At 42.8% G+C, this 27,717-nt stretch overlaps 1 protein-coding gene across 7 annotated transcripts in view; it reads left to right on the top strand.

Moving 5' to 3' along the window:
* Window positions 1–27,717, top strand: part of MAP4K3 (mitogen-activated protein kinase kinase kinase kinase 3) — a 1,422,157-nt gene that overhangs the window by 523,346 nt on the left and 871,094 nt on the right. For all 7 annotated transcript variants that reach the window (XM_078649063.1, XM_078649064.1, XM_078649058.1 and 4 more), the window contains exon 14: window positions 13,508–13,566. In XM_078649063.1, coding sequence (XP_078505189.1) covers window positions 13,508–13,566 — 59 coding nt within the window. The remainder of the gene's footprint in view (window positions 1–13,507; window positions 13,567–27,717) is intronic.

Genomic DNA, 27,717 nt, shown 5'->3' on the forward strand with positions numbered 1-27,717 from the left:
ACTCAGGGGAATGCTCTGCTGATGGATTGGTCAGGGACGTTCGCTTACGCGTTTCCTCCCCTGGCTCTGATTCCGAGAGTAGTTTCCAAGCTCTGCAGGTCGAGCATGGAAATGATCCTGATAGCTCCGGATTGGCCGCGGCCGCGTGGTACCCGGACCTTCTACATCTGTCTGTGTGTCCACACAGACGACTCCCTTGCAGGCCGGACCTGTTGAGCAAAATGAACGGGAGGATAATGCATCCCAACCTCCCATCATTGAACCTAACAGCATGGCTCCTGAGGTCCGGCAATATGGACATTTGAACTTGCCTCCTGAGTGCATGAACATTTTAAAGGAGGCTAAGAGACCTTCCACGAGAACGTCCTATGCGTTTAAGTGGAAGCGGTTTTTCCTATGGTGTAGGGATCATCACCTTGATCCGACTACAGGACAGGAGGACGTCATCTTGCCATACCTCCTTTCCCTAGCTACTGCTGGTTTGAAATACGCTTCTATTAGGGTGCATTTGTCAGCCATAGTAGCATACAGAAAATCTCCAGATCAGGTTTCTTTCTTTCAGGTTCCAGTGGTTAAGGACTTCCTCCAGGGGTTGAAGAAAGTGTATCCCCCTGTGCGAAATCCTTCTCCTCCATGGGAATTAAACCTGGTGCTATCCAGGTTAATGTCACCACCTTTTGAGCCCATCCACAAGGCCTCTTTGCAACATCTCTCTTGGAAGGCGGCCTTTTTGGTGGCGATTACCTCTGCTCGCAGAGTCAGCGAGATTCAAGCTCTCTGTGCGAAAGAACCATACACTATCTTTCATCACAATAGGGTAGTCCTAAGGGCTCATCCAGCTTTCCTACCTAAAGTCATCTCTGATTTTCATATAATTCAGTCCATTTCCCTCCCTTCATTTTTTCCAAATCCTACGACCCCAGCCGAGCGGTCACTTCACTCCTTAGATCTTAAAAGAGTGCTCAAGTTCTATTTGGAAATGACCAAAGGGGTTAGGAAAACGGATCAACTGTTTGTGAACTATGGTTCAATGCGAACAGGTTTTCCAGCGGCCAAGAGGTCCATCGCGAGATGGATTGTCTCTTGCATTAAATTGGCTTATCAGCTTGCAGGCAAGCCTTTGTTGCAGTCACCCAAAGCGCATTCCACTAGAGGGAAGGCCGCTACAGTAGCCTTCTTGCACGACGTTCCAATGTCGGAGATATGCAAGGCTGCGACTTGGAAATCAGTTCATACCTTTACGAGACATTACTGTCTCGAGTCTGATTCCAGGGCCGATACTCAAGTAGGACAAGCCTCTTTGAGGAATCTATTTGGGTAGCCTACGGCCTGTACAAGCTTAGTGAATACTAGGCTTTATATGGTTTTTACTGTATTGTTACTCCTTTGCCCGCAGGGAGATGAGGTGAGGCTCGCTATTCTATTCTAATGCTTATGACTATTGATGAGGATCCCCTGGAAGAGAAGGATTAGTTACTTACCTGTAATCCTAGTTCTCTTCCAGGGGTATCCTCATCAAAGTCATAAGCAACCCTCCCGCCTCCCCGGGCAAAGGACATTCTTTAATAAGGAGATATGGTTAACCTATTTGTTATTGGGTTTATTTTCAGTCTCCGAAAAGAACAACTGACCTAACTGTCACCCCTGAGGCATGATGGGATACTGGGGGTCATGAGTGCCTTAAAGGCACGGTGTCAGTTTATTGCTATGTAGCTACAGGGTAGCTTTTCAGTCTTTTTAGACTGTGTGTTTGCAATGCAGCCTGGGAGCTTTCTATGCTTCCAGTGAGTTATAAGAATTTCTACTGCTTTCTGAGCATTAAAACAGTTTCTAAAACAAACTTTGTGTTGTTTCTCATGTTTCTAATGCTTATTATTATTACATGTATGGTGGAAATTCTACACAGCATATTTCAGCTCTGTTTTTATTGGCTGCTATTGCATGTTATATATATATATGTATTTATATATATCTGAGTATATATATGTGGGGCACATATAATATAGTGTTTCCGGGGTCCCGCACATGGGCGGGAATATTCTAATGCTTATGACTTTGATGAGGATACCCCTGGAAGAGAACTAGGATTACAGGTAAGTAACTAATCCGTATTGAGTTGTTAATTTTAAACCCTGCTCAATAGCAGTATATCATCACTGTCAGATGATTTCTTTTATTGATGTGTTCATGAAAAAAATACATTGCATGCCAATATAATTTCCAAAGATATTCAAAAAAACGATTGTTTATAACTTTCACCAGTCCAACAACAACAAGCATACATTAATACTGCTTGTTAAAAAACATTCTTCTCTTGGAAGTGAAGCCCAATTGGTTATTTCTGTATACAAACTATTTTGATTCTCCAAAGAAGTAGCTGTTAGTATTATTAAGAGTATTGTGGTTACAATGGTTACATATTTCAATAAATACTCATATCGCCAACCTAAAAATAAAATGAAAAAAACCCAACTGACAAAACAACTTCCCTTACAGTTACATGCTAAAGAGTCAATTACACCGTTTTTACATCCCACTACACACTGGCTACAAATGTACTTAAATATTCCTTATCAATATTGAGGCCTAACGTTTCAGTAATGTCTAAATTAAGAATATATCTAGGTTTTACTGTTCATAGTTCTGATTCCCCAATTCTACTTTTTGGCATCTGAGGACATTATCTATGACTGAGTATCATAAAGTACTTGTATTCCAAAAAGGACGTTTATGGAAATGTTGAGCTACTTGGTAGCTTTCATCTCTGTTGGCTATTGCTCCTATGTTTTGCAAAATCATCTTATGAATAGGCCAAATAGTACTCCCAATATAATTCTTTTACATGAATACATGAGAATGTTTTACAGGACAGAGTTTTACTGATGTACTTTGGAGTATTTGTGGATAGAATAGTATTTGTGCAATTTTCACAGAATTTACAAGCCTTGCCTTTATTGTGTATCTTAAATCTGGTTTTACCTTTCAACCCTAACACCGTTTGGTTTGAAAACATGGTGCTTTTTATTAATAGTCCATCTTTTGTATAAATCATTCTGCATGTAATAAAAGGTGTATTTAATACCTTATTGCCAATAAGATCACTCTTGATTAATTTACAATATTTACTCATGATCCTTCTCAAATGAATATGCTGTAAAGTATAGGTGCTGCAGTTGTCATAGATTTGTCAAGTGTTATCAACCACTTGTGTGTTTGCCATAGCCGTATTGCTATTGGGTCAGAACATACATTAGTACTGTTAAGCAATGGTGTTACTTTTGATCTTAATGTCAGGTTGGTCAGTGAAGTGAGCAAACAATGAGTTGCAGGGTGTTTGGGTTGATGGCGTGCGGTATCAGAATGGCGAGCATATGTTTTGAGGCTCTATGGTAAGGAACCATGGGCTAGGGGCGGATTGTTCTAATAGCCTTAGAGCCTTCGTCACGGACCTTGAATGCTTGAGCAGGCCTTTAATGGCCGGTAGAGCCTGCTACGGTGGGCTCTAAGGCTAAATTAGAACATTGGAATGTTGGTAGCTCCATTCAAAACAATGGAGTGCTCCTGGCTTATAATGGCTGGTATAAGCCCAGAGCGCCAACATTCCAATGTTTTTTTGTTCACAGCTCTGGCTGTGAACAAAGGCTTCAGGGAGCCTGAGGGGATTTCAATCCCCTTGCGCTCTCTGAAGGATTTGTTTTTTTTGGTTAGAACATTCTGCCCTCTAGTGGCAGAATGTTCTAATAGCCTTATAGCCCTTAGTAGGAGGGTTATACCAGCTTTTAAAGTCCCTCTGCTTTGTTAAAGTCCTTCGCCTCGGGCCTTTAACGGTGCAGCTGGCCTTTAATAGCCGGTATAGCCCGCTATGGCGGGCTATAAGGCTATAGTACAAGCCTTCTGCCTCAGCATTCCAATGTTTGTCTTTCTATTTCTCCCTTTTTAGATTTTTCTAATAGTCTGCGGCTCAGGCTTATAACTCAGGTTCAGGGCCTTTACCAACTTGTATTTCCCTCGGTACCTGGCTAAAAGGCTATATTATTTTCTTATATGTTGTGTTTCAAATTAGTGGGCTTATTTCTCTTTATAGATTCTACCTATCCTGTCACCTCAGCATGCATTTCTATATATTTCATTGCCTTGTAACGGTTGGCAGGACTGACCTCCTACCTAAAAGGAGCCTTGGTGACTCATGAACTCGAAAGGCAGTGGTTCCTTAGGATTCTTTGATTTAACACCTTTGAGATCCATTTCTTAATTGTAAATGTAACATTGTTACTGTACCTAGTTTTTTTCGTAAGAACGCTAATAAATAATTGAATACAGTTTCACAAACATAAGATTAACGCAGGGGGACCAGGTTGTAATATCAGCCAGTTGTATTTACATATTTTGTAGCACATTTATGTGTTGCAGAAACATTAGTGTTGCACATGGTGCAGTCCTTGTGAAATGTTGCCAATAATAAAATCTCACAGATTGCTAATCGAAGTGCCTGAGCTGTATCATGAATTGAATGAAGATTGTGAAGAGTCAGAGTGGTCCTATGGTGCTCTTAACTGGGTCTAGAGCCACAGTTGGTGTGCATGTCAATTTTGCGACGTGTCAAACATTTGTCAGTGGCCTCATCAGGATGCTGGAATACCATCTGTCTACATCAAATTTGTGTTGTTGGGGATTTCTTGTGATCTTTGCTTTTCCACCTGGATAGTGACACCGAAATGTCAAATTATCAAGGCTTCTACTGTCAAAGAGAGTGCTGGTGACTGCACTACTGTTTAATCTGCACAAGTAGATATGGCTGGTGAAAAATCTCTAATCTGTGGCCATTCTTCACAAGCCATTTTTGCTTAAGGAACTTAAACACTAGTGTTGTCACTGACATTCTCATCAAGGATTTGGAACTTGATGATCCTTTTGGAGGACGTGACCAGTTTGGTTGTCTACAATAAACTGTAATTGAATAAATGCATTAAACATACTTATTGTACATACACATATGCACATATATGAACTCAAACACACACATATACACTAGAGAGGCATTGGGTAGGTATTCCTATGCCATTGCTCTTTGAGTGTCATTGACATTCTGCTTTTTTCTATTGCAGTATGAAGCAATGGGTCAGCCCACTTTAGCCTTTGGCTATAATGCTATTTAGCATAATCCCTGATTACATGCACATGCACCTGGAAATGAGGGCAAGTCCTTTAATTGATCATTTTCTCCTTTTCTAGGCATCCTTTCAATTCTTTCCTCCTTTTTAAAGAATGTTGTCAGTCCACTGCTTCTAAACCGGGTGGCTATTTTAGCAATGCACTTTCCATACTTCATCATTGTTTTATCTTTCCAAGAGGCCCCGCATGGTGCATCTAAATATGGTAACCATGTTAGAGTTTTTAAAACAACAATACATTATGTACACTGCTTTTTCACTATGGCCATCCGCTGAAATGTTTAACTTCATTTTTTATGGCAAGCATACTAAAGTTTAGACAACAGCACACTTTTTATTTCCTACTTTTATTATTTCATTTAGTTAATTTGTGTTTTAAGTTTGTGTATGTGATTTGTTATGGGTGGTTAAAAGGGTGAGCACAAGAATGATACAGTGGGTTGATAATGGATGTGTGAATACAAGGATGAGTATGAGTGTCTAATGAGTTATGGAGTGTGATATTCACCAGTAACACTAGATATACTTACAGCTCTTACCTTTCCCAATGTATGTTCACTTGTATACCCAAACAATTAGTTGGTGTTGAAAAGCTAAAAAGGTTAGTGTTACTTTGAGTCAATATGTTTGTTGTGAGCATGTATAATAAGAAAGAATAACATGAAAAATAGTCCACTAGTTTTTATCCTGTTTCTCTGGTGAATGAAATCAGAGAAACTGCACAATTTTTGTGCATGTCTGGTTTTCTAACTGTGGTTTTATTTAACTTCGAAACAGGTAAAGGAGAATAGTTTCGGCCCATAACAACTTGCAAAAGATCATAATTTTAATAAATCATTTAGAAGCAACATAATGTATGTATACGTTACTCAATAACCCTCATTGTCAATACAAATGTATGCATTAATTCTATTATAATAAAACGGTATTATTAAGTTCTGTAAATGGTATGCAAAAATGGCATAAACCTGTGCACACCGGAGCTGTCCAAAAATGGGGAGTTTTACCATTAATGGTAGATTTCTTGATCACTGACAAGTAAGCATTTTTATTTATTTATTTATTACGTTTTTTGAAAGCCTCTCCAAACCTAGGCTTGCTCAGTGCAATCTTTAAATAACACAAGCTAATTTGATATTTATTACTCAGCTCAGTTACGTTTGTAATAGTTTCCACCACAATATCACACTCAATACAATTGGCTTAGAATTGTGCAATGACTTTTGACATAACATGGTCATGCCGATCTACATAGGTCTTTTAATAAGACCCTCTTTCTAAAATATTGATACACAGCCTTCAAAGAATTGTAAATAGTAAATCATTGGATTCCTGGTTTTTAAAAAAAACTGCTGCATAATCTTCTTGTGCTGGTGATTTTCCCGTTTTCAGAAATGAAGTGGGTGCTTACCAGCGGTCTTTCCAGTGCGTCACGGATTGCCAGAGACTGTTGTTCTTGCCTGGCTGCCTTCTTCCTCGCCCTTCACCTTTCGCGACACCCGCTGCGCGGGTGCCGCTCAGCTGCTCCCCGGGCCGTTCTCCCGCTGGTGTGAGCGGCTCTGCGGTCGGCAGAGAGCACACGCGCTCCCAGCAGAGGACAGGCCGGGTGAGCAATCTTAAAGTGCCAGCAACGCGTTGAGCCTGCCGGGGGACTGCGAGGTCCAGCAGCCTCTGCTCTACACAGCTGGTGCCTCTTCCCCCGGCGGACACGCCCCCAGCCTCCAGCATATCAATCGCTGTTTCCATCGGCTGTGGTGGGTGCTTACCAGCGGTCTTTCCAGTGCGTCAAGGATTGCCAGAGACTGTTGTTCTTGCCTGGCTGCCTTCTTCCTCGCCCTTCACCTTTCGCGACACCCGCTGCGCGGGTGCCGCTCAGCTGCTCCCCGGGCCGGTCTCCCGCTGGTGTGAGCGGCTCTGCGGTCGGCAGAGAGCACACGCTCTCCCAGCAGAGGACAGGCCGGGTGAGCAATCTTAAAGTGCCAGCAACGCGTTGAGCCTGCCGGGGGACTGCGAGGTCCAGCAGCCTCTGCTCTACACAGCTGGTGCCTCTTCCCCCGGCGGACACGCCCCCAGCCTCCTGGTATTTCCTGTCTCGGGCACTCCCGCATCGCGGGACGCACGCGGGACGCAGGCCGGGGCGAAGACCGGGCAAAGAGCGGGCCGTTTGAGGCCGTTCGAGTACGAGAGAGTCCGGTCCGGCCCCTGTCTCTTGTCTGCCATACCGAGGTGTCTGAAACATTACCAACATGACCACAAGGGAAACTAGGAGTAAAACATCTTCCCTGGCGGCAGCGGGAGTTGTCACAGGCCCTATCGACACCTACTTTGCCAAAGCGGGTTCTCTCCTGATTGAAGAAATTGAGGTCCTCGAGCGAAGAATCTCCCAAGAAATAGACTGGGTAAGGAGATCTTCAATGGGCCCGATGGCTCAAGCTAGAACACCTGAAGATAGATCGGGTTTACCTACTAGTATCAGCATCGACCAGGTAACCCGCTCACTATCTAATCCCACAACTAATAACCTAGAGTTTACCATCGAGGCTCCGAGCGATCTTGAGGATATGAGCCTCATGGCTCTACCTAATTCCCAAATCATCCAACCGCTCCCAACAGAGAACACAGTCGCAGCTAAAGTTACAGAACCTAATAAAGAAAGAAATAGGGGGACTAGAGAGGGGGCCATACCAAAAAAAAGGAAGCAGAATACACCAAACACAGACGATGATAAGATCAAAGCACCCACACCAAAAAAACCTAGAGGTAAAGGGGGGAAGGGGGCTACTTCTGCACCAATACTAGAAAGATCATTAATGCCAACTTCACCAAGCACTGTCAATCAAACCACACTATCACAGTCCACTAATAATGTGCAACTAGATACTACCTCTGATGACATTACACTAGAGGATATAGGCACTCTCCTCAGGTCCTTGCTAAGTCCCCTCGAGGCTAGACTGATCAAAATCGAAGCGAGATTAGTCACCATCGAAAAGGCCACAGTGCAATTGGCCGACTCTAGGAAAACTGATAACATTGGGACAAAGATAGCGAAAGAGGGGTTGTGTCCTAAACCCCCTAGGGGCAATGGACCCCCCACAGCAATAAACAATAAGCCCCCCCTTACAAATCCCAAACCAACTCAATCCATTTCTAACAATACTATGCAACTACCTGAGGCCAACAAGGCCCCTACCTTAACATCACAAACTGCGACTGCCACTCCAAAAACAAACTCGGCAGTAAAAGATAAGGCCTTGCCACCGACTAACACCAAAGGTAATCCACCACAGACTAGAGAGAAACTCAACCCCAAACGTAGATCCAAGCCTATAAATCTCCCTCCTGAGGTAGCACCCTACACCCTAGTTTTGGCAGGGGTACCGGAATTAAACCACTCCACTTTCGAATCTATGACTTCATTGAAGAACAAAGTCATTAATTGGCTCTCGGAAAATAGACCACTTCCGAGAGGAACAACAAGTGACATTTCTATGGCTAGGAGGGTATCGTGGGTGGGCTATACAGAGAAATCAATCGGGGGAGACTGTATTCTGGTCACTTTTAGAGACCCGAACACTGCCGCGTACATTTGTACTTGGGCTCCCGATGAGGACTCTGGTACCGTCGTTCAACCACTCCCTCTTTCATTTTTCTACCCCTCCAATCTCTACAATACAGAGGACTACAGATGGGGGTATCACCAAGAGCTGTTGGAGGGTAGGGAAAACTGTTACAGGGAGAGTTTGGACCATCAGCAACACAGGGGAAGACCATTAGAACAGTTTTCTTCATACGGGAACGAGGCGGGCTGGGAAACTGTCCCGAGAAGGAGGGGGGGGGTGGTGCCCACATGAGAGGAATTCCTGGGCCTTACAGATTACACTACCCTGCCTATCTCGCTACGCACAACAGATATAGCAGCCTAGAAACAGTGGACTGACAGGAGGTTGAGGAGCGGAATGCTCTAATGGCAGTTCCCACGAGCGAGAGTAGGACATCTCCCGATTCACCCAGCATAGTTGAACTTAGTCAAGTTTGTGGTACGATGAATTTAATTACACCCACTGTCAATAAGCCTACGGGCATGAATTATCCCCCTACAATCCAACAGGCGCCCATAGAGCTTACCCTCAATAACTCCGCCATTCCTGGTCAAGCAACTACTGCTCTAGCACAAATAATAGTGACCTCTTGGAATGTGGCAGGCCTTGCTAGTAAAATTGACTGCACAGAGTGGGGCTCCTATATTAGCTCTAAAAACATACTTCTCTTTCAAGAGACCTGGGCGCGTGAGCAAATATCCTTCCCGGGCTTTGCCTCCTTCTTTAAAGCTGCCAAATGGGGGGGAAGGGGCAGGCCATCAGGGGGGCTCACGACATGGGTAGCTACGGACCTAGGATGTCAGGCCTCTTATCTAGAAACCGCCTCGGACGACCTATTGGCTGTTCTACTTGAGTGGCCTGACTCCACGAAGCTGCTAGTTATCAATATTTACTCAAGGCCAGTACCAATGCACAAAGAATCAGGTACTATAGACGAGTTAGCAGGGCTTTTAGAAGACATCCCATCTGAACTCGCATGCCTGGTAGGAGGGGATTTTAACTGTCATTACGAACCCCTGCCTGGACTGCGTGATGGTCCCTCCCATGAGGAAGACACATGCTGGCTCATTCCAGAGACGGTGGCTCCTCCTCCGAGGGCTTGGACTCCCCTGGCCCTGCAGAAAATTGCCTTTACCCTCAATCTAGGTCTAAGGGCCTGCAATGGTCGTTGTAAATCAGACATACCCAGCCTATATACCTATAACAAAACTGGCAGTGAATCTAGACTGGACTACATAATGATTAAACTATTTATGTGGCCAGCAATTGTCGACTTCCAAGTCACTGAAAGAATGAACAGTGACCATAACGCACTGGAATTGACTCTTTCCCTGCCCGGGGGTGAGGTTACACCCCACGGATCAGGCAAAGACAAGGAGGGCCTCCTACTAGAAAACAATCGGAGGAAAGTCAAGTGGGAGAAACTGGCTAACAGTCTAGACCGGATACCCCGGCTATATGAACGGATCATCCCCTTCTTGGAGATTGCCTTCCAGGTAGGGAATGAGGTCCAAGATAATGCTAGCAGAGATAAGCTTGCACAAATACATGCTAATATGATTAATTCCTTAGAAGAGGACTTATTTTCTTCCTCAGGGAAAAGGAAAGGTCCCACGCCCAAGATGTCCTGGTACAACGCTACCTGTAGGGAAGCTAAAACCCTCTTGCTACACGCCATAAAAGAACGCCTTAACAGAGAAGAAATCCGTGCCAGGAGAAAAGCGTATAAAACTCTCCTGGAGAACGCCCGGGCTGAATGGGACCATGACTATTGGGAAAATCTCACCAAAGCACTAACAACTAGAGATTCCCGCAAATTTTGGCGTATAGTCGCGAATGGCACGGAGGACCTATCCTCCGCAATAGAGCCCAATATATCCCCTCTGGTGTGGCAAAGTCATTTTGAAGCCTTGTATGCGGAGGGAGGGGGGGATCAAAACACTGACATAATAACATACACATCCAGCGCCATTGGAGCTCCCTTTAATGAAAAAGAAGTGAGGGATGCCATAAAAGGTTTAGCTGCAGGGAAGGCCCCGGGACTAGACGGGGTGCCAGGGGACTTGTTCAAACAAGAACCTGGGATATGGGCACCTTACCTTACACTGATATTCAATGCCATCTTGGGGGGAATGGAGGTGCCCGATACTTGGAGGGGAGCTGAGGTGGTTCCAATTTATAAAAAGGGATCCCCTCTGCTTCCCTCGAACTATCGACCTATTAGTCTCATCGACATATCCCAGAAACTCTTTGGTAGACTGATCTTGAATCGTTTACAGGCCTGGATAGAAGAGATGGACATCCTGTCCCCCTACCAGGCAGGTTTTAGGCAGGGTGTCTCGACCATAGACCAAATCTTCAGGTTAAATCTACTCTACTGGAGAACAGCTGTAATCGAGGGCGGCAGTCTATATACCATCTTTGTAGACTTACGTGCCGCCTTCGATTTGGTACCCAGAGCGAGGCTGTGGAAGGTCATGGAAGAGCTAAACGTCCCTGGGGACATTTTGGCAATCCTGATGAGACTCCATTGCAACAACTATGCCCGCGTAAGGTGTGGCAAAGGTGGCAAGCTTACCGAAAGGTTCCCCGTTCGCAGAGGGGTGAGACAGGGCTGCGTGCTTGCACCGACCCTGTTTTGCCTCTTTGTGAACGGGGTTGTTGCCCACCTAAACAGGATTGCCAACACTGATGCCCCAAAGTTGACAGGCAGCAGGGTGCCTGCAATTATGTTTGCAGATGACACCCTGCTGCTGTCTAAATCCCCTATGGGAATCCAACGCATCTTGGATGGCTTTCTGGAGTTTTGCTCCGAACGTGGATTGGAGATCAACCCACAAAAAACTAAATTTATGATCTTAAATCCAAACCCCCATAACCGAGCCCCTCCCAGGCTGGACAATGTACAATTAGAACGTGTGCATAATATTGAATACTTGGGGATTACTCTAAATGAACATCTAACTTGGACGACTCACCAGACCAAAGTGACCATCAAACTGGCTCAGTTGGCGGGTGGCACGATGCGTCTGGCAAATAAATCTTCTTATCGCCCACTATCCCCAATTATTCATATTTACAAAACCCAGGCCCGGGCGGGTGTCACATACGGGGGTGAATTGTGGGGGCATTCCAAACTCCCAAAATTACAGCTAATTGAAAATAAATTCCTGAGACAGGTTGTCTCTCTACCTCAGAGCACCCCACTACTCCCCCTCAGACTAGACCTGGGAATTCGATCTATAACAGAAGAGCTGGGACTCAAACCGCTAACTTTTTGGAGGCGCCTGTGGTGTAGCCCAGACCTTACAAGCTACAGAGAGGAATTACAGGAATTTCTAGAGCTAAGGAACGCCAAACGAATTCCGTGGATGATTTATGTCAGGGCAACGCTTGAGGAGATGGGTTTCCCGGAACTATGGAGGGATCCCCTAAACTTTTGTGTAAAGACTCCAAAGAAAGTACTCGTGAGAGCATACTATGAATTGATGTTGACAAAAGCCATTGATGCCACGAGAGAAGGATCCTTGACACATTTGTTCCTCAAAGCGAAAGACTCTTACCATCTTGAAAGTGCTCTTGACTCAATCTCCCCTACACTAACGAGAAAATTATTTCTACAGTGGAGGTATGGATGCCTCCCTCTAGCTTCATTCACAGCGTCCTGGCAATCACGATCCACCACAGAACTCTGCCCAGTGTGTGCTCATCAGAAAGAAGACGATGTTCATGCCGTCTTCTTCTGCAAGGGCTACGAGAGGAGTAGGAGATACTGGCTAGTCCCGCTACTTAAAAACTTGGGCTTCAGATCTTTTCAACCTGCCTATAGAATTTTAAAGTCAGACCTCTCTCCCATTGTGGTTTTCGCCCTTTCAAAATTTTTGACCTCCATGTGGTTCATCCGGAATCAAGCGTTGAAAAGACTTACATAACAGTACCCCGGAAATTTTTACTGCTTTTATCGTACCCCATGCTTCCCTTCTTTTTAAAATGTTCTTAATTATTGGATCACACTATGTTTAATCATTTTTTACTGTGTACAAATACTATGCATCTTTTATGATCATGTGATCGAAATAAAGATTTTTGAAAGAAAAGAAATGAAGTAACATTTTTCACCCTATACACTCTTATTGAAGCATCAGTCAACTCAGCCTCTTCTAGTGACAAAACCTGGAAATCAGCATTCTGAGAAAATTTGTTCATATCTCTAGGAACTACCACTGATTAGACCTATATTATTTCTTGCAAATTCCTCATTGGGTCGTCATTCGCTTTTAACCTTTCATCTAAATCATTTATGATTGTGTACCTACTGTCAATATGTTGTTAAAAAATTAGCAATGTGTTCATTATGTTGGAAGCCATAATTTGCGTTTTCCAAAACATTTTCACTTCACGGTTCAAAATTGGTTTTGGGATGCGTTTAATTTTCTATTTTAATGAAGAATGAAGAAGTCTAGTCTAATTCCTATTAACGCATGTTTTGTTTTGGCTTTAAATAATTAAGAATCCAAATAAAAACTTAACATGCCGGTTTGTTTTGATACATATATTAAGTAGTCAAGGTGTTTCAAATCTTTACTTACAACACCAGCTGTTCTTAAAATATATACCGCACTGTAAAATATGGGATATGTATTTATGTGCTAAGAGAAGAGTTAATTGTAGAGTCAAATGTACGAATTTGTCTAGCATAACTTTTGTTTGTAATTATTTATTACTCTCTCCTAGTTGGGCAAGTAAAATTTGATCCACCTTTAAGAAAGGAGACCGAACCACATCATGAACTTGTAAGTAAAATAATGAGTCTGTATCACATTGCCTGTCAAGTATTCTGCCACAAAGTTTGTTATTTAGTATTGCTGATGGTTAATAGAAGAATTACAGCTGCTGACATAAAATATATCCTGCTTGGTTGAAAATTGATACACTCAAATAATTGGATACAAATAATGATGTCAGTGTACAGAGGGCAAATCATTTCATACTCCTGGGGGAAACCTACAGTTTGGTCTGAGGGCAACCAAAGGGCTGCTTCACTAATACACAATGTGAAATATGTGTAGATGTTAACAGTATTAATTTCACATACATTTCAACTGCTTTCTTATTTTGACTCTTAATTTTTGCCTGATTTATTTTTTTGTTTTTTTAAAAGATCCTGCATGTGGCATTTCAATTTAAAGGAATGTCAGAGAGAGTGTGTTTCTAAAGCTAAAGGTGCTTTTAAGAAGTAATTTGATTTAAATATAGCCTGCTTTTAGAAATTGAGATAATGAATTGTTTTAGTTGAGAATGGAGTGCAATATTTATCGAAATAACTGCGCAAACTAGTTTTAAAAAGCTGATAAATACAATGTCCATATCTATTGTTCTTTAAGCAGTTATTTTACCTTATTGTAGTTATAATCAACCTAGGGTTCCCAGTTAGGAAACTTCATAAAAGATTGTTTTATTAGAAAAAAAAATGCATATCTACTGGAAGTATTAATTCCATCTAACACTGCACAATGCATTCTGCACATTCTGTCTTAACATAAATGCATGTTTTGAAACGTATTAACTTTACAACTAGAGCATGTTTTGAATGCAAAGTAAAAACGCTTTTTTTTTTTGGGCTAAGATTTTCATCTTTCTAACTTTGCATTTTCCCAATAACATTGTGTTCGTGGCATGTGCAGCTGTAGATACATATGCTCTACATACTCCTACTATCTAGTGTTGGGATTGGACGTGTACAAACTGTTTTTTCTGTGAAGAAGCCTTTCGAGTTAAAAGGTGTGGTGAGTCCTCATATGACTAGTAATGTGCATGTTTGTTTATGTTGGGTATGCTGGCCCAACGAACCGTGCACTATCCACTTGGTGCCAAGCACCTGAGCCTATTTCATTGTTCAACAAAAAATCAACCTAATTTATTCACAATTATGTATATTTTTATTCCATATTTACTTGTCTTTTTTACTCTTGAAAATGTTCACTTAGTATTTCATTTCAAAAACCCGATACTTTGTTCACAATCACAAACAACAGTAACATTATCAATTCATGTTATGCTTTGCAATGCTTTACATTATACATTCTTTGAAAAAAAAAAACAATGCATTTCGGCACTGCCAATGTGCCTTCATCAGGGGCAGACCTGTAAAAAATGAACAAAATAACCATGTAATTGCTATATATAGAATGCTCATGGGTTTTGTTATGTAACTTCTGTATTCTCATACCTGTATTCGTTGTGTTCAGTATGCAAACCTGTGTATAAAATTATATGTCTCTGTTTAATCCTGTTGCCAAACCATTTCCTAACAATCAAGCCATACTATCAGTACTCAAGTCAAATTTAAATGTCCAAATGTTAGCTTACCACCAATGTTGTACGGTCTAATGCTCCCTAGATAACAAGAAAGACAACATAATCAGTGTGCTCCTTACAACTGCTGCACAATTACTCGTGTATGAGACTGTTCAAATATGATAGTCGTCATACCTGTGTATCCAGTGCTGTAGCCTTCTGTAAAATATAATCACACACCACATGTCCAATGTTAGTCTTAATAAATCATTGGCTAACCCATAATTTGTCAACAACTTACGACTATCCATTTCCGCATACCTGTTAAATTGGACTCTTCAACGTACTCTGTAAAAAGTGAAAACAAGAAGCCTCCGTCATTACCTATGGCCAGAATGATCGTGACCGGTCCTCTAACGAAATCAACAACACAAACCCTTACCTAATATCCTTTCCGTTACGAATCGCCTCCTATCTGATACGAAGAATCTTTCATCTGCTCGATCCCGCGTTCCTCATTTAATTTCCTCCTATGCGGCCGGGTTCATAGACACAAAAAATGCACCGAGCTTCCGACCTACGTCGCTACTGGATTCATAAACATAGACAATGCACTAACGAACTACAAACCGGTGATGTACCGACGCCATCTTAAGAAGGGGATTCTATTCTGTAACTTTGTTGACACTAGTGCCGTATCGGGATGTTGAAGACTTGTCTAAATCGGCTAAATCATGTGTTGCATCTATGATTTATGTATTTGGTATTTACAGTATTCCGTGTCCATATGTTTTGTGAAGTGTGGTGGTTTATATTGTATCCAATTTCACACAAAAACATAATATCAGATCACACACAAAACGCATGAAAAATATCATCAATGCAATTATTTCAAAACTAGATTCCCAATTACAACTCAAATTTATCATTTCTGATACTCCCCCTTAATTGCAAGTTTTATCAAATGTACTCTAATCCTTATGCTACTATAAAGCCTAAGCATCAAGCTGTTTTTGGAGGATTTTTTTACTCATGCCTTTAGTTAATTCTGTTATAAGTTCATATGATTGACTGAAGCTGATTATAGTATTTGACACACCCCTCTATTGGGTTCATGCGACAGTTCAGCAAGAGATCACTTTCCTGCTAGCAGGTTCAAGTTCTTTGTGTTCTTATAAATAACAAGATAAGTCATATTTATCGTTGAGTCCAATTGGAGCCATTGTTTGCAAGTTTTTGATCCAGAATAATTCCCTTTGTAACAATCTTTGACTGTTATTGATCCCTGCTTTTATCTTTACTTGCTCAATGACAAGAAATCGTAGTTGGGAAATTGTATGAGCTGTGTCTCTCCAATGTACTGCTAAAGGTGATGTTAGGTTTAGGTTGCGAATTCTGCTCTTATGCTCTGTGATTCGAATTTTTATCTTACGTTCCGTTTTTCCCACGTAGAGCTTGCCACACGGGCACTTGATGCCATACACTACGTTGGCTGAATTGCAATCACTACTGTGTCTCAAATCTATACTCCTTCCTGTTGTCGGATGAGTGATCTTATTACCCTGCATTACATTGTTGCAATGCATGCAATTCATACAACGACTCATTCCTTTGTACGATGTTATTGGTAGTGTTGGTAGTTTCCGCTTCAGTCTTTCCCGCAAGTTTTGACCCCTAGTGTATGCATGTATCGGTAAGTCTTTGAATAATCCTTTGAAGTCTGGTTCGTGCATCAGAAGTTCCCATCTGGTGTTGATTATTCTTTTAATTTCTTTTGACTGGGTGGTATATTTCGTTACAAAGACCATCTTCTCTTTGGTGGTTCTTTGTTTGGATTTCAACAGATCAGCTCTGTTTAATGCAACCACTTCTGTTATACTTTTGTCTAGCACCTTTCGGGGATATCCCCTGGCTTCATATTTAATGGCCTGTTGTTGAATAGTGCTTGTCGATACTTGATGATCAGAACATATTCTTTTAATCCTTATAAATTGGGATTTTGGAAGATTTTGAATCAGGCTTCTGAGATGAAAACTGGTGTATCCTAGCGCATTGTTGTTATCTGTAGCTTTTCTGTACAACTGTGTTGTGAAGCTAGATTTGTCTTTGGTTATTCTCACATCCAAGAAGTCCATTGTTTCTGAGTCTATCTTGTGTGTGAATTTGATCCTGGGGTTAACAGAATTCATCATCAAGATTATCCTTTCAAGGTGTTCTTTGGTACTACTTCAGATCAAAAAAATGTCGTCTATGAAACGACAGTACATTTTCACATGTTTCCAATCTTCCAAGGTCATGATATTTTCAGCTTCAAACTGGGCCATGAATATATTAGCATAAGCCGGCGCTCCCGCAAATCCCATAGATGTTCCTGTTAACTGAGCATAGTATTGTTCATTCCAAGTAAAATAACTGTTGTGTAAACAGAACTTCAAAAGTTATAACAGAAATACTTTGTGTTGGCAATTCTCCCATTTTCAATAAAGCCCATTCTGTCGATTCAAGTCCTGCTTCATGCAGAATTGACGTGTACAAAGACACAACGTCTATGGTACATAAAATCCATTCTGGCTGAAAATCCTGTTCCGTCCATGACAATTTGTTGAGAAAATCCGTGGTATCACGTATATATGATCCCCAATTCTGAACGAACTGCTGCAAGAAATGATCTAGAAACCGGCCGAGGGGATCAAACAATGACCCGCACCCCGACACAATTGGTCTGAATGGTGGATTGGTTAGATGCTTGTGCACCTTAGGAATCATATATAATTTTGGAGTTCTAGGATACTTAGTTGTCAAATACGCTCTTACTTTTTGATCGATCCATTGTCTATCTTCTGCTGTTTGCAATAGATCATCCAACATTTTTTGTAATTTAACAGTAGGATCCGCTGGTAATTGCAAATAAGTGTCTTGATCTGAAACATGTTGGTCAACTTTGAATTTGTAGAATTGTGCGTCCATTACCACTAGGGCTCCCCCTTTGTCTGCTGGTTGAATCATTATCTCCATGTTGTTTGATAAGTTATGCAAAGTGGTCCTTTCTCGTTTTGTTAAATTACTGTTCTTAGGTTTATTGTAGTCCAATTTCTGCAGATCTTTTTTAACCATTATCTCAAAAGTATCCAACATTTTGTGTGAGATAGGGGGTTGAAATGTACTTTTTGGTTTAAATTTCTCGAGTTGGCCTTCTGAGGCAGTATTTGTGAGTTCAAGTGGTTCCATCATGTTAGTGAAATAGTGTCGTAGCCTGAGTGTTCTCATGAACCGATAAAAGGCTCCCTCGGTCTCCATTTCATTAGTTTGTGTGGTGGGGACGTATGTAAGTCCTTTGTTGAGCACTGCTAGTTGTTGATGAGTAAGTTTAATTGAAGATATGTTAATGATCAGATCACTTTCCTTCCGCTCCGTAAGGCCTTTCCTGCCTCTTCCTCTCCTTGTTTTGCACTTTCCATTGTTGTTTTTGACTGTTGCATGGGCGGTCGGTCTTGATCTTGTACCTGTGACAAAAAAGGTGCACTTCCTCTGCTTGTAGATTGTTCTGCTATTTCTAATGTGACTGATGCTCCCTCAGTAGAGACCCGAATCGGTCCTCGCTGTATTGATGTTTCCTTATCCGTAACTATACTTTCCTCAGATGAGTGTGTTGTCATTGTAGTTTTTTTGGAACAAATTGTCGTCGGGCGTAAATATCGGCCCAAGTATAAACTTCATTGAGCTTGTAGTCTATAGTATCCCGTTTATACTTGCGAAGTTTTCCCTCTTGCAATTCCTTTTCATATTTGTCCAATTTCTGATTGATCCCTTCTAAATTGATCTTCCAAGTGTCTGCCTCCATCCTCATTTCCAATTCTGTTTTTAGATTAAATATCTCCTCCTCAAGATCTCGAATTGTTTTGGCTAGTTCTTCAATAATAAGCAAAATGAGATCTAATGAGCACTTATTCAAGATGCTATACCACTTTTCCATGAATTTTGCGTTCAGATTGAAGCGAAATAACATTGGCTTGATCGCTAGTCGTAGTCCACTCGGTATCCTTTTGGCCTTATGATATTGGATTAACGTTGACGCATGCATCCGTTGATTTAATTGTCGTCGCGTTATATATTCCAATTGCTTCAACTGTTGGCTGATTGAGCCCCCATGAGCATCCATGTTTCTAACTTCCTTGATTAAAGTATATATTTGATCTGCTTGTTCCGTGGTGTAAGCCATAACTGTGGCCCTGTTTTCCGTTATTCCAGTAATATTATCAACTTAACTTATAACGCCGTATAACGGAGTTCTCCCTAACCCCTGAATACATATTGATTACTCACTGTCACACCTAGGGAGGCACCAAAACCAAAAGCAAAATGCAGTTTGATAATATTACTGGAATAACGGAAAACAGGGCCACAGTTATGGCTTACACCACGGAACAAGCAGATCAAATATATACTTTAATCAAGGAAGTTAGAAACATGGATGCTCATGGGGGCTCAATCAGCCAACAGTTGAAGCAATTGGAATATATAACGCGACGACAATTAAATCAAAGGATGCATGCGTCAACGTTAATCCAATATCATAAGGCCAAATGGATACCGAGGGGACTACGACTAGCGATCAAGCCAATGTTATTTCGCTTCAATCTGAACGCAAAATTCATGGAAAAGTGGTATAGCATCTTGAATAAGTGCTCATTAGATCTCATTTTGCTTATTATTGAAGAACTAGCCAAAACAATTCGAGATCTTGAGGAGGAGATATTTAATCTAAAAACAGAATTGGAAATGAGGATGGAGGCAGACACTTGGAAGATCAATTTAGAAGGGATCAATCAGAAATTGGACAAATATGAAAAGGAATTGCAAGAGGGAAAACTTCGCAAGTATAAACGGGATACTATAGACTACAAGCTCAATGAAGTTTATACTTGGGCCGATATTTACGCCCGACGACAATTTGTTCCAAAAAAAAACTACAATGACAACACACTCATCTGAGGAAAGTATAGTTACGGATAAGGAAACATCAATACAGCGAGGACCGATTCGGGTCTCTACTGAGGGAGCATCAGTCACATTAGAAATAGCAGAACAATCTACAAGCAGAGGAAGTGCACCTTTTTTGTCACAGGTACAAGATCAAGACCGACCGCCCACGCAACAGTCAAAAACAACAATGGAAAGTGCAAAACAAGGAGAGGAAGAGGCAGGAAAGGCCTTACGGAGCGGAAGGAAAGTGATCTGATCATTAACATATCTTCAATTAAACTTACTCATCAACAACTAGCAGTGCTCAACAAAGGACTTACATACGTCCCCACCACACAAACTAATGAAATGGAGACCGAGGGAGCCTTTTATCGGTTCATGAGAACACTCAGGCTACGACACTATTTCACTAACATGATGGAACCACTTGAACTCACAAATACTGCCTCAGAAGGCCAACTCGAGAAATTTAAACCAAAAAGTACATTTCAACCCCCTATCTCACACAAAATGTTGGATACTTTTGAGATAATGGTTAAAAAAGATCTGCAGAAATTGGACTACAATAAACCTAAGAACAGTAATTTAACAAAACGAGAAAGGACCACTTCGCATAACTTATCAAACAACATGGAGATAATGATTCAACCAGCAGACAAAGGGGGAGCCCTAGTGGTAATGGACGCACAATTCTACAAATTCAAAGTTGACCAACATGTTTCAGATCAAGACACTTATTTGCAATTACCAGCGGATCCTACTGTTAAATTACAAAAAATGTTGGATGATCTATTGCAAACAGCAGAAGATAGACAATGGATCGATCAAAAAGTGAGAGCGTATTTGACAACTAAGTATCCTAGAACTCCAAAATTATATATGATTCCTAAGGTGCACAAGCATCTAACCAATCCACCATTCAGACCAATTGTGTCGGGGTGCGGGTCATTGTTTGATCCCCTCGGCCGGATTCTAGATCATTTCTTGCAGCAGTTCGTTCAGAATTGGGGATCATATATACGTGATACCACGGATTTTCTCAACAAATTGGCATGGACGGAACAGGATTTTCAGCCAGAATGGATTTTATGTACCATAGACGTTGTGTCTTTGTACACGTCAATTCCGCATGAAGCAGGACTTGAATCGACAGAATGGGCTTTATTGAAAATGGGAGAATTGCCAACACATAAAGTATTTCTGTTATAACTTTTGAAGTTCTGTTTACACAACAGTTATTTTACTTGGAATGAACAATACTATGCTCAGTTAACAGGAACATCTATGGGATTTGCGGGAGCGCCGGCTTATGCTAATATATTCATGGCCCAGTTTGAAGCTGAAAATATCATGACCTTGGAAGATTGGAAACATGTGAAAATGTACTGTCGTTTCATAGACGACATTTTTTTGATCTGGAGTAGTACCAAAGAACACCTTGAAAGGATAATCTTGATGATGAATTCTGTTAACCCCAGGATCAAATTCACACACAAGATAGACTCAGAAACAATGGACTTCTTGGATGTGAGAATAACCAAAGACAAATCTAGCTTCACAACACAGTTGTACAGAAAACCTACAGATAACAACAATGCGCTAGGATACACCAGTTTTCATCCCAGAAGCCTGATTCAAAATCTTCCAAAATCCCAATTTATAAGGATTAAAAGAATATGTTCTGATCATCAAGTATCGACAAGCACTATTCAACAACAGGCCATTACATATGAAGCCAGGGGATATCCCCGAAAGGTGCTAGACAAAAGTATAACAGAAGTGGTTGCATTAAACAGAGCTGATCTGTTGAAATCCAAACAAAGAACCACCAAAGAGAAGATGGTCTTTGTAACTAAATATACCACCCAGTCAAAAGAAATTAAAAGAATAATCAACACCAGATGGGAACTTCTGATGCACGAACCAGACTTCAAAGGATTATTCAAAGACTTACCGATACATGCATACACTAGGGGTCAAAACTTGCGGGAAAGACTGAAGCGGAAACTACCAACACTACCAATAACATCGTACAAAGGAATGAGTCGTTGTATGAATTGCATGCATTGCAACAATGTAATGCAGGGTAATAAGATCACTCATCCGACAACAGGAAGGAGTATAGATTTGAGACACAGTAGTGATTGCAATTCAGCCAACGTAGTGTATGGCATCAAGTGCCCGTGTGGCAAGCTCTACGTGGGAAAAACGGAACGTAAGATAAAAATTCGAATCACAGAGCATAAGAGCAGAATTCGCAACCTAAACCTAACATCACCTTTAGCAGTACATTGTAGAGACACAGCTCATACAATTTCCCAACTACGATTTCTTGTCATTGAGCAAGTAAAGATAAAAGCAGGGATCAATAACAGTCAAAGATTGTTACAAAGGGAATTATTCTGGATCAAAAACTTGCAAACAATGGCTCCAATTGGACTCAACGATAAATATGACTTATCTTGTTATTTATAAAAACACAAAGAACTTGAACCTGCTAGCAGGAAAGTGATCTCTTGCTGAACTGTCGCATGAACCCAATAGAGGGGTGTGTCAAATACTATAATCAGCTTCAGTCAATCATATGAACTTATAACAGAATTAACTAAAGGCATGAGTAAAAAAATCCTCCAAAAACAGCTTGATGCTTAGGCTTTATAGTAGCATAAGGATTAGAGTACATTTGATAAAACTTGCAATTAAGGGGGAGTATCAGAAATGATAAATTTGAGTTGTAATTGGGAATCTAGTTTTGAAATAATTGCATTGATGATATTTTTCATGCGTTTTGTGTGTGATCTGATATTATGTTTTTGTGTGAAATTTGATACAATATAAACCACCAGACTTCACAAAACATATGGACACGGAATACTGTAAATACCAAATACATAAATCATAGATGCAACACATGATTTAGCCGATTTAGACAAGTCTTCAACATCCCGATACGGCACTAGTGTCAACAAAGTTACAGAATAGAATCCCCTTCTTAAGATGGCGTCGGTACATCACCGGTTTGTAGTTCGTTAGTGCATTGTCTATGTTTATGAATCCAGTAGCGACGTAGGTCGGAAGCTCGGTGCATTTTTTGTGTCTATGAACCCGGCCGCATAGGAGGAAATTAAATGAGGAACGCGGGATCGAGCAGATGAAAGATTCTTCGTGTCAGATAGGAGGCGATTCGTAACGGAAAGGATATTAGGTAAGGGTTTGTGTTGTTGATTTCGTTAGAGGACCGGTCACGATCATTCTGGCCATAGGTAATGACGGAGGCTTCTTGTTTTCACTTTTTACAGAGTACGTTGAAGAGTCCAATTTAACAGGTATGCGGAAATGGATAGTCGTAAGTTGTTGACAAATTATGGGTTAGCCAATGATTTATTAAGACTAACATTGGACATGTGGTCTGTGATTATATTTTACAGAAGGCTACAGCACTGGATACACAGGTATGACGACTATCATATTTGAACAGTCTCATACACGAGTAATTGTGCAGCAGTTGTAAGGAGCACACTGATTATGTTGTCTTTCTTGTTATCTAGGGAGCATTAGACCGTACAACATTGGTGGTAAGCTAACATTTGGACATTTAAATTTGACTTGAGTACTGATAGTATGGCTTGATTGTTAGGAAATGGTTTGGCAACAGGATTAAACAGAGACATATAATTTTATACACAGGTTTGCATACTGAACACAACGAATACAGGTATGAGAATACAGAAGTTACATAACAAAACCCATGAGCATTCTATATATAGCAATTACATGGTTATTTTATTCATTTTTTACATGTCTTCCCCTGATGAAGGCACATTGGCAGTGCCGAAATGCATTGGGCTTTTTTTCAAAGAATGTATAATGTAAAGCATTGCAAAGCATAACATGAATTGATAATGTTACTGTTGTTTGTGATTGTGAACAAAGTATCGGGTTTTTGAAATGAAATACTAAGTGAACATTTTTTCACAACAAAATTTTATTATTTATTTGAAGGGATGCAGAGCAACAAATGTGGTTCCCCACAATCAGGAGAGTGCCACCAAGCATTGTAACACATTGTATATTCGTCGTTGCGATGCTAAGTAAAATAAGAATAAAGCAAAGCAGGCTACCCTTCCCTTCACCCCATCCCTCCCAACATCCCAAAAGGCCCAACTACCCCACTACCCACCCCTTATCCCTCCCTAACCCTATGCACGTGTAGAAAGAAAACACAGTCGTCAGCTGTCGTGAGGCATGACACAGGAACGAGGCCCTCTCAGAACCTCCGTCTATAATTCCTCCTCATTCGCTTCAGGGGGATCAAGTGGCAACCCCCTATATTCCGCCCACCTCTTCCAGATCTTAAAATGCTTACGGGGGCAGCCTCTCGCTTCAAAAACAGGCCGCTCCAGTCCCATATAATAATCCAGGGCAGCCTTCCATGCACACAGTGGGGGGGCTCGGACTCCTTTCCATGCTCTGGCTAGGTCTCTCTTGGCCACCACCAGACCCAGTAGCAACAGGTGGCGCTTGTATATGTTCCCACCGACTCCTTCGAGTACGTGGAGTAAGCCCAGACGGTGAGTGCGTGGGAGGTCCCAACCCAAAACCTCAGACAAACAATTCCATACGCCCCTCCAGAATCCAATCAGTCGAGGGCATGACCACACAGTATGTATCAGCGTACCCACAGCCGCACCACACCGCAGACATTCCGAGGAGCTAATCAGTCCCGCCCTCCAGAGTCGCTCTCGGGTATAATAAGACCTATGGAGATATTTAAATTGTATCAGGCGAAGCCGCATCGCTATTGCAGTTCCGCGCGGGGACTCTAGGGCTTCCCTCCAGTCATCCTCATCTAGAAGACCGACGTCAACCTCCCAGGCCGCTTTCAGAGGGAGCAGGGTGGAAGAGCAGTGGGTCACCATCGACTGGTAGATGCGAGAGATCTTCTTAGTACCAAGGTCTCCCATGAACACCTTCGCTTCAATGGGGCTAAATTCCGGGAGTGAGTCCAGGTCCGCAATGTTTGGTGTAAGCGCGTGTCGGAATTGTAAGTAGCGAAAGAACTGGGTTTGGGGCATATTGAACTCAGTACTGAGTTCCTGAAAGGACTTAAGAGTAGTACCGGACATGACATGTCCCAACATTGCTATACCAATGGCTTCCCAGCCATCAAACCCGGTGAGCGTCATCAGTCCGGGAAGGTGACCATTATGCCATAGTGGTGTCTCAGCTGTTAGTCTACCCCACCAACCCATACGACGTAATGCCTGTCGCCACACCGCAAAGACCACTTTCGTAACGCATGGCAACTGCCGCCGCAGCCGGGCCGAGTAGAGAATCGTGTGTAATGTATGATCACCCATCAAGGAGCGCTCCAGGGCATATGTCGGGTCCCCTCTGTCGCCATACCACCACTCATTGAGTACGAGCAGCTGCGAGGCCTGATAATAAGATAACAGATCCGGGGTGGCCAAGCCCCCACAATACGTGGCAAGGATTCATGTCTTTAGCGCCACTCGAGCCGCGCCTCCCACCCACAGAAAGCGACTCAAGGCAGAATTAACCTGCCGAAACCACTGGGGAGGAATAGGATGAGGGTAATTCTGTAGCTGGTACAAAAGGCGTGGAAGAGCTACCATCTTAAATATCTCTGACCTACCAAAGATGGTGAGGGGCATTCGGGACCAAGTCTTGATATCCTCCTGAACTTTATCCCATACGGGCACAATATTGCGCTCCCATGTAACACGGGTGGATTCAGAAAGGAACACCCCTAAATATTTCAAACCGTCAGTTGCATGTTGCAATTCCCTCGCCCAGGGGTCTATCTCCGCCGTACCTCCCAGTACCCAAAGGGTGGACTTGCCTAAATTCAAGTAGAGACCCGAGACCTCTCCAAATATGCGCATGATTTCTAACACTCGGGGCCCTGAGCGACGCAAATCCGTGAGGAAGAAGAGGACGTCGTCCGCATATAAGGCAATCCTGTCGAAAAGGGTCTCAGACCAGACAAAGCCCCGAAGCTGGGCATCTATGCGCACCCAGGAAGCTAGAGGCTCCATGGCCAGAGCAAACAGGTACGGGGACAAGGGGCACCCCTGACGGGTCCCCCGTCCAATGGAGAACACCTCCGAAGTGGCCCCAGCTACCCTGACAGACGCCGTGATATCAGTATAGAGCAGTGAAATATAGGACAGATACACTGGGCCGAGGTTGAGGCGGGATAGGAATGCAAAAAGGTACGCCCAGCTAACAGAGTCAAACGCCTTATGAATGTCCGCTAAGAGCAAAGCTGCTCTGTCCCCCAGTGTCCCCATCGCATCAATCGCCGCCTGTGCACGCCGGATATTGTGTCGTGTCGCACGGTGTGGCATGAAACCTGCCTGGTCCGGATGAACCAGCTCTACCATATATGGGAGCAAGCGGTTCGCAAGTGCTTTTGCTAGTATTTTGGCTTCTACATTAAGCAATGAGATGGGGCGATACGAGTCGTGCCTGTCGGGGGGTTTGCCAGGTTTTTGGAAGACCACGATCTCGGCGTGCCGCCAGTCCGGAGGCAATCTGCCCCGCTCACGTGCCACCTCCAGAGTACTTCGATAATGGGACCCCAGGAGAAGCTGGAATTTCTTAAAAAACTCACAGGGGTAGCCATTTGGACCCGGCGCCTTCCCCGCATTAAGTTGGCCCAGCGCCTCTCCAAGTTCCTCGGCCGTAAGGGGAGCATCAAGTTCCTTCTTGGCCTCGTCAGACACTGCCCGGGGCGGCAAGTCGTCAATAAATTTAGCTACATCGTCTGCGTGGAGACTATCCTGCGGGGCATATTGTGTCTGGAAATAAGCAGCAAAACTCGCTGCAAGCGCAGCTGGGTCCGTAATCGTCACTCCGTCGTCAGCAGTGAGGCCCGGCAACGTAATCGGTTGGAGACGGCGCTGACATAGCCTGTGGAGCATGGTACTGGACTTATCTCCCTATTGGTATATTCTGCTCCGCGTGGCCAGCCACGCCAGTTTAGCCTCGTCCATCAAGATGGAGGCGTACGACTGTTGTGCCTGGAGGAGCAACCGTATCGCCACCTCATCTCCCCCTCCCCTACCACGGCGTTCTAGGTCTTCTACGAGTCTGGCGGCTGTAGTGGTCGCTTCCCGTCTTCTACGGCGGGCCTCGGCACACCACGCAATATCCACCCCCGTATAGTAGGTTTCATGGCCTCCCAAACCACCTCAATATCCATATCTCCCACTAGGTTTTCCCGCCAGTAGTGTGCGACGGCTTCTCGTAAATGTTGAACATAAGCGGGCTGTTGTAGATGCCACGACGACATCCTCCACCTGAAGGGCTGTCGCTTCGTAAGCAGTTCTATCGTGACTGACACTGGGGAGTGGTCCGAGAGCCCCCTCGGATGTATCGTAGCCTCGCGCACCCTGCTCAGACACATTTCAGGCACAAACATATAGTCCAGTCTCGAGAACGAGCCGTACACTGCAGAAACATACGTGTATTCGCGTACTGTTGGATGCATATGTCGCCACACATCCACCCATCCTAGTCCATCCGCCGTGGCCTGTAACCGGGTAGGGGAATTAGGGGAAGGGCCAGCAAGCACCCCCTGTCGCCTCTGACGGTCCACACAAACATTCATCACCTCATTCCAGTCTCCCCCAATCACC

Source organism: Lissotriton helveticus, chromosome 6, assembly GCF_964261635.1.
Source record: "Lissotriton helveticus chromosome 6, aLisHel1.1, whole genome shotgun sequence".
Classification (NCBI taxonomy): Eukaryota; Metazoa; Chordata; class Amphibia; order Caudata; family Salamandridae; genus Lissotriton; species Lissotriton helveticus.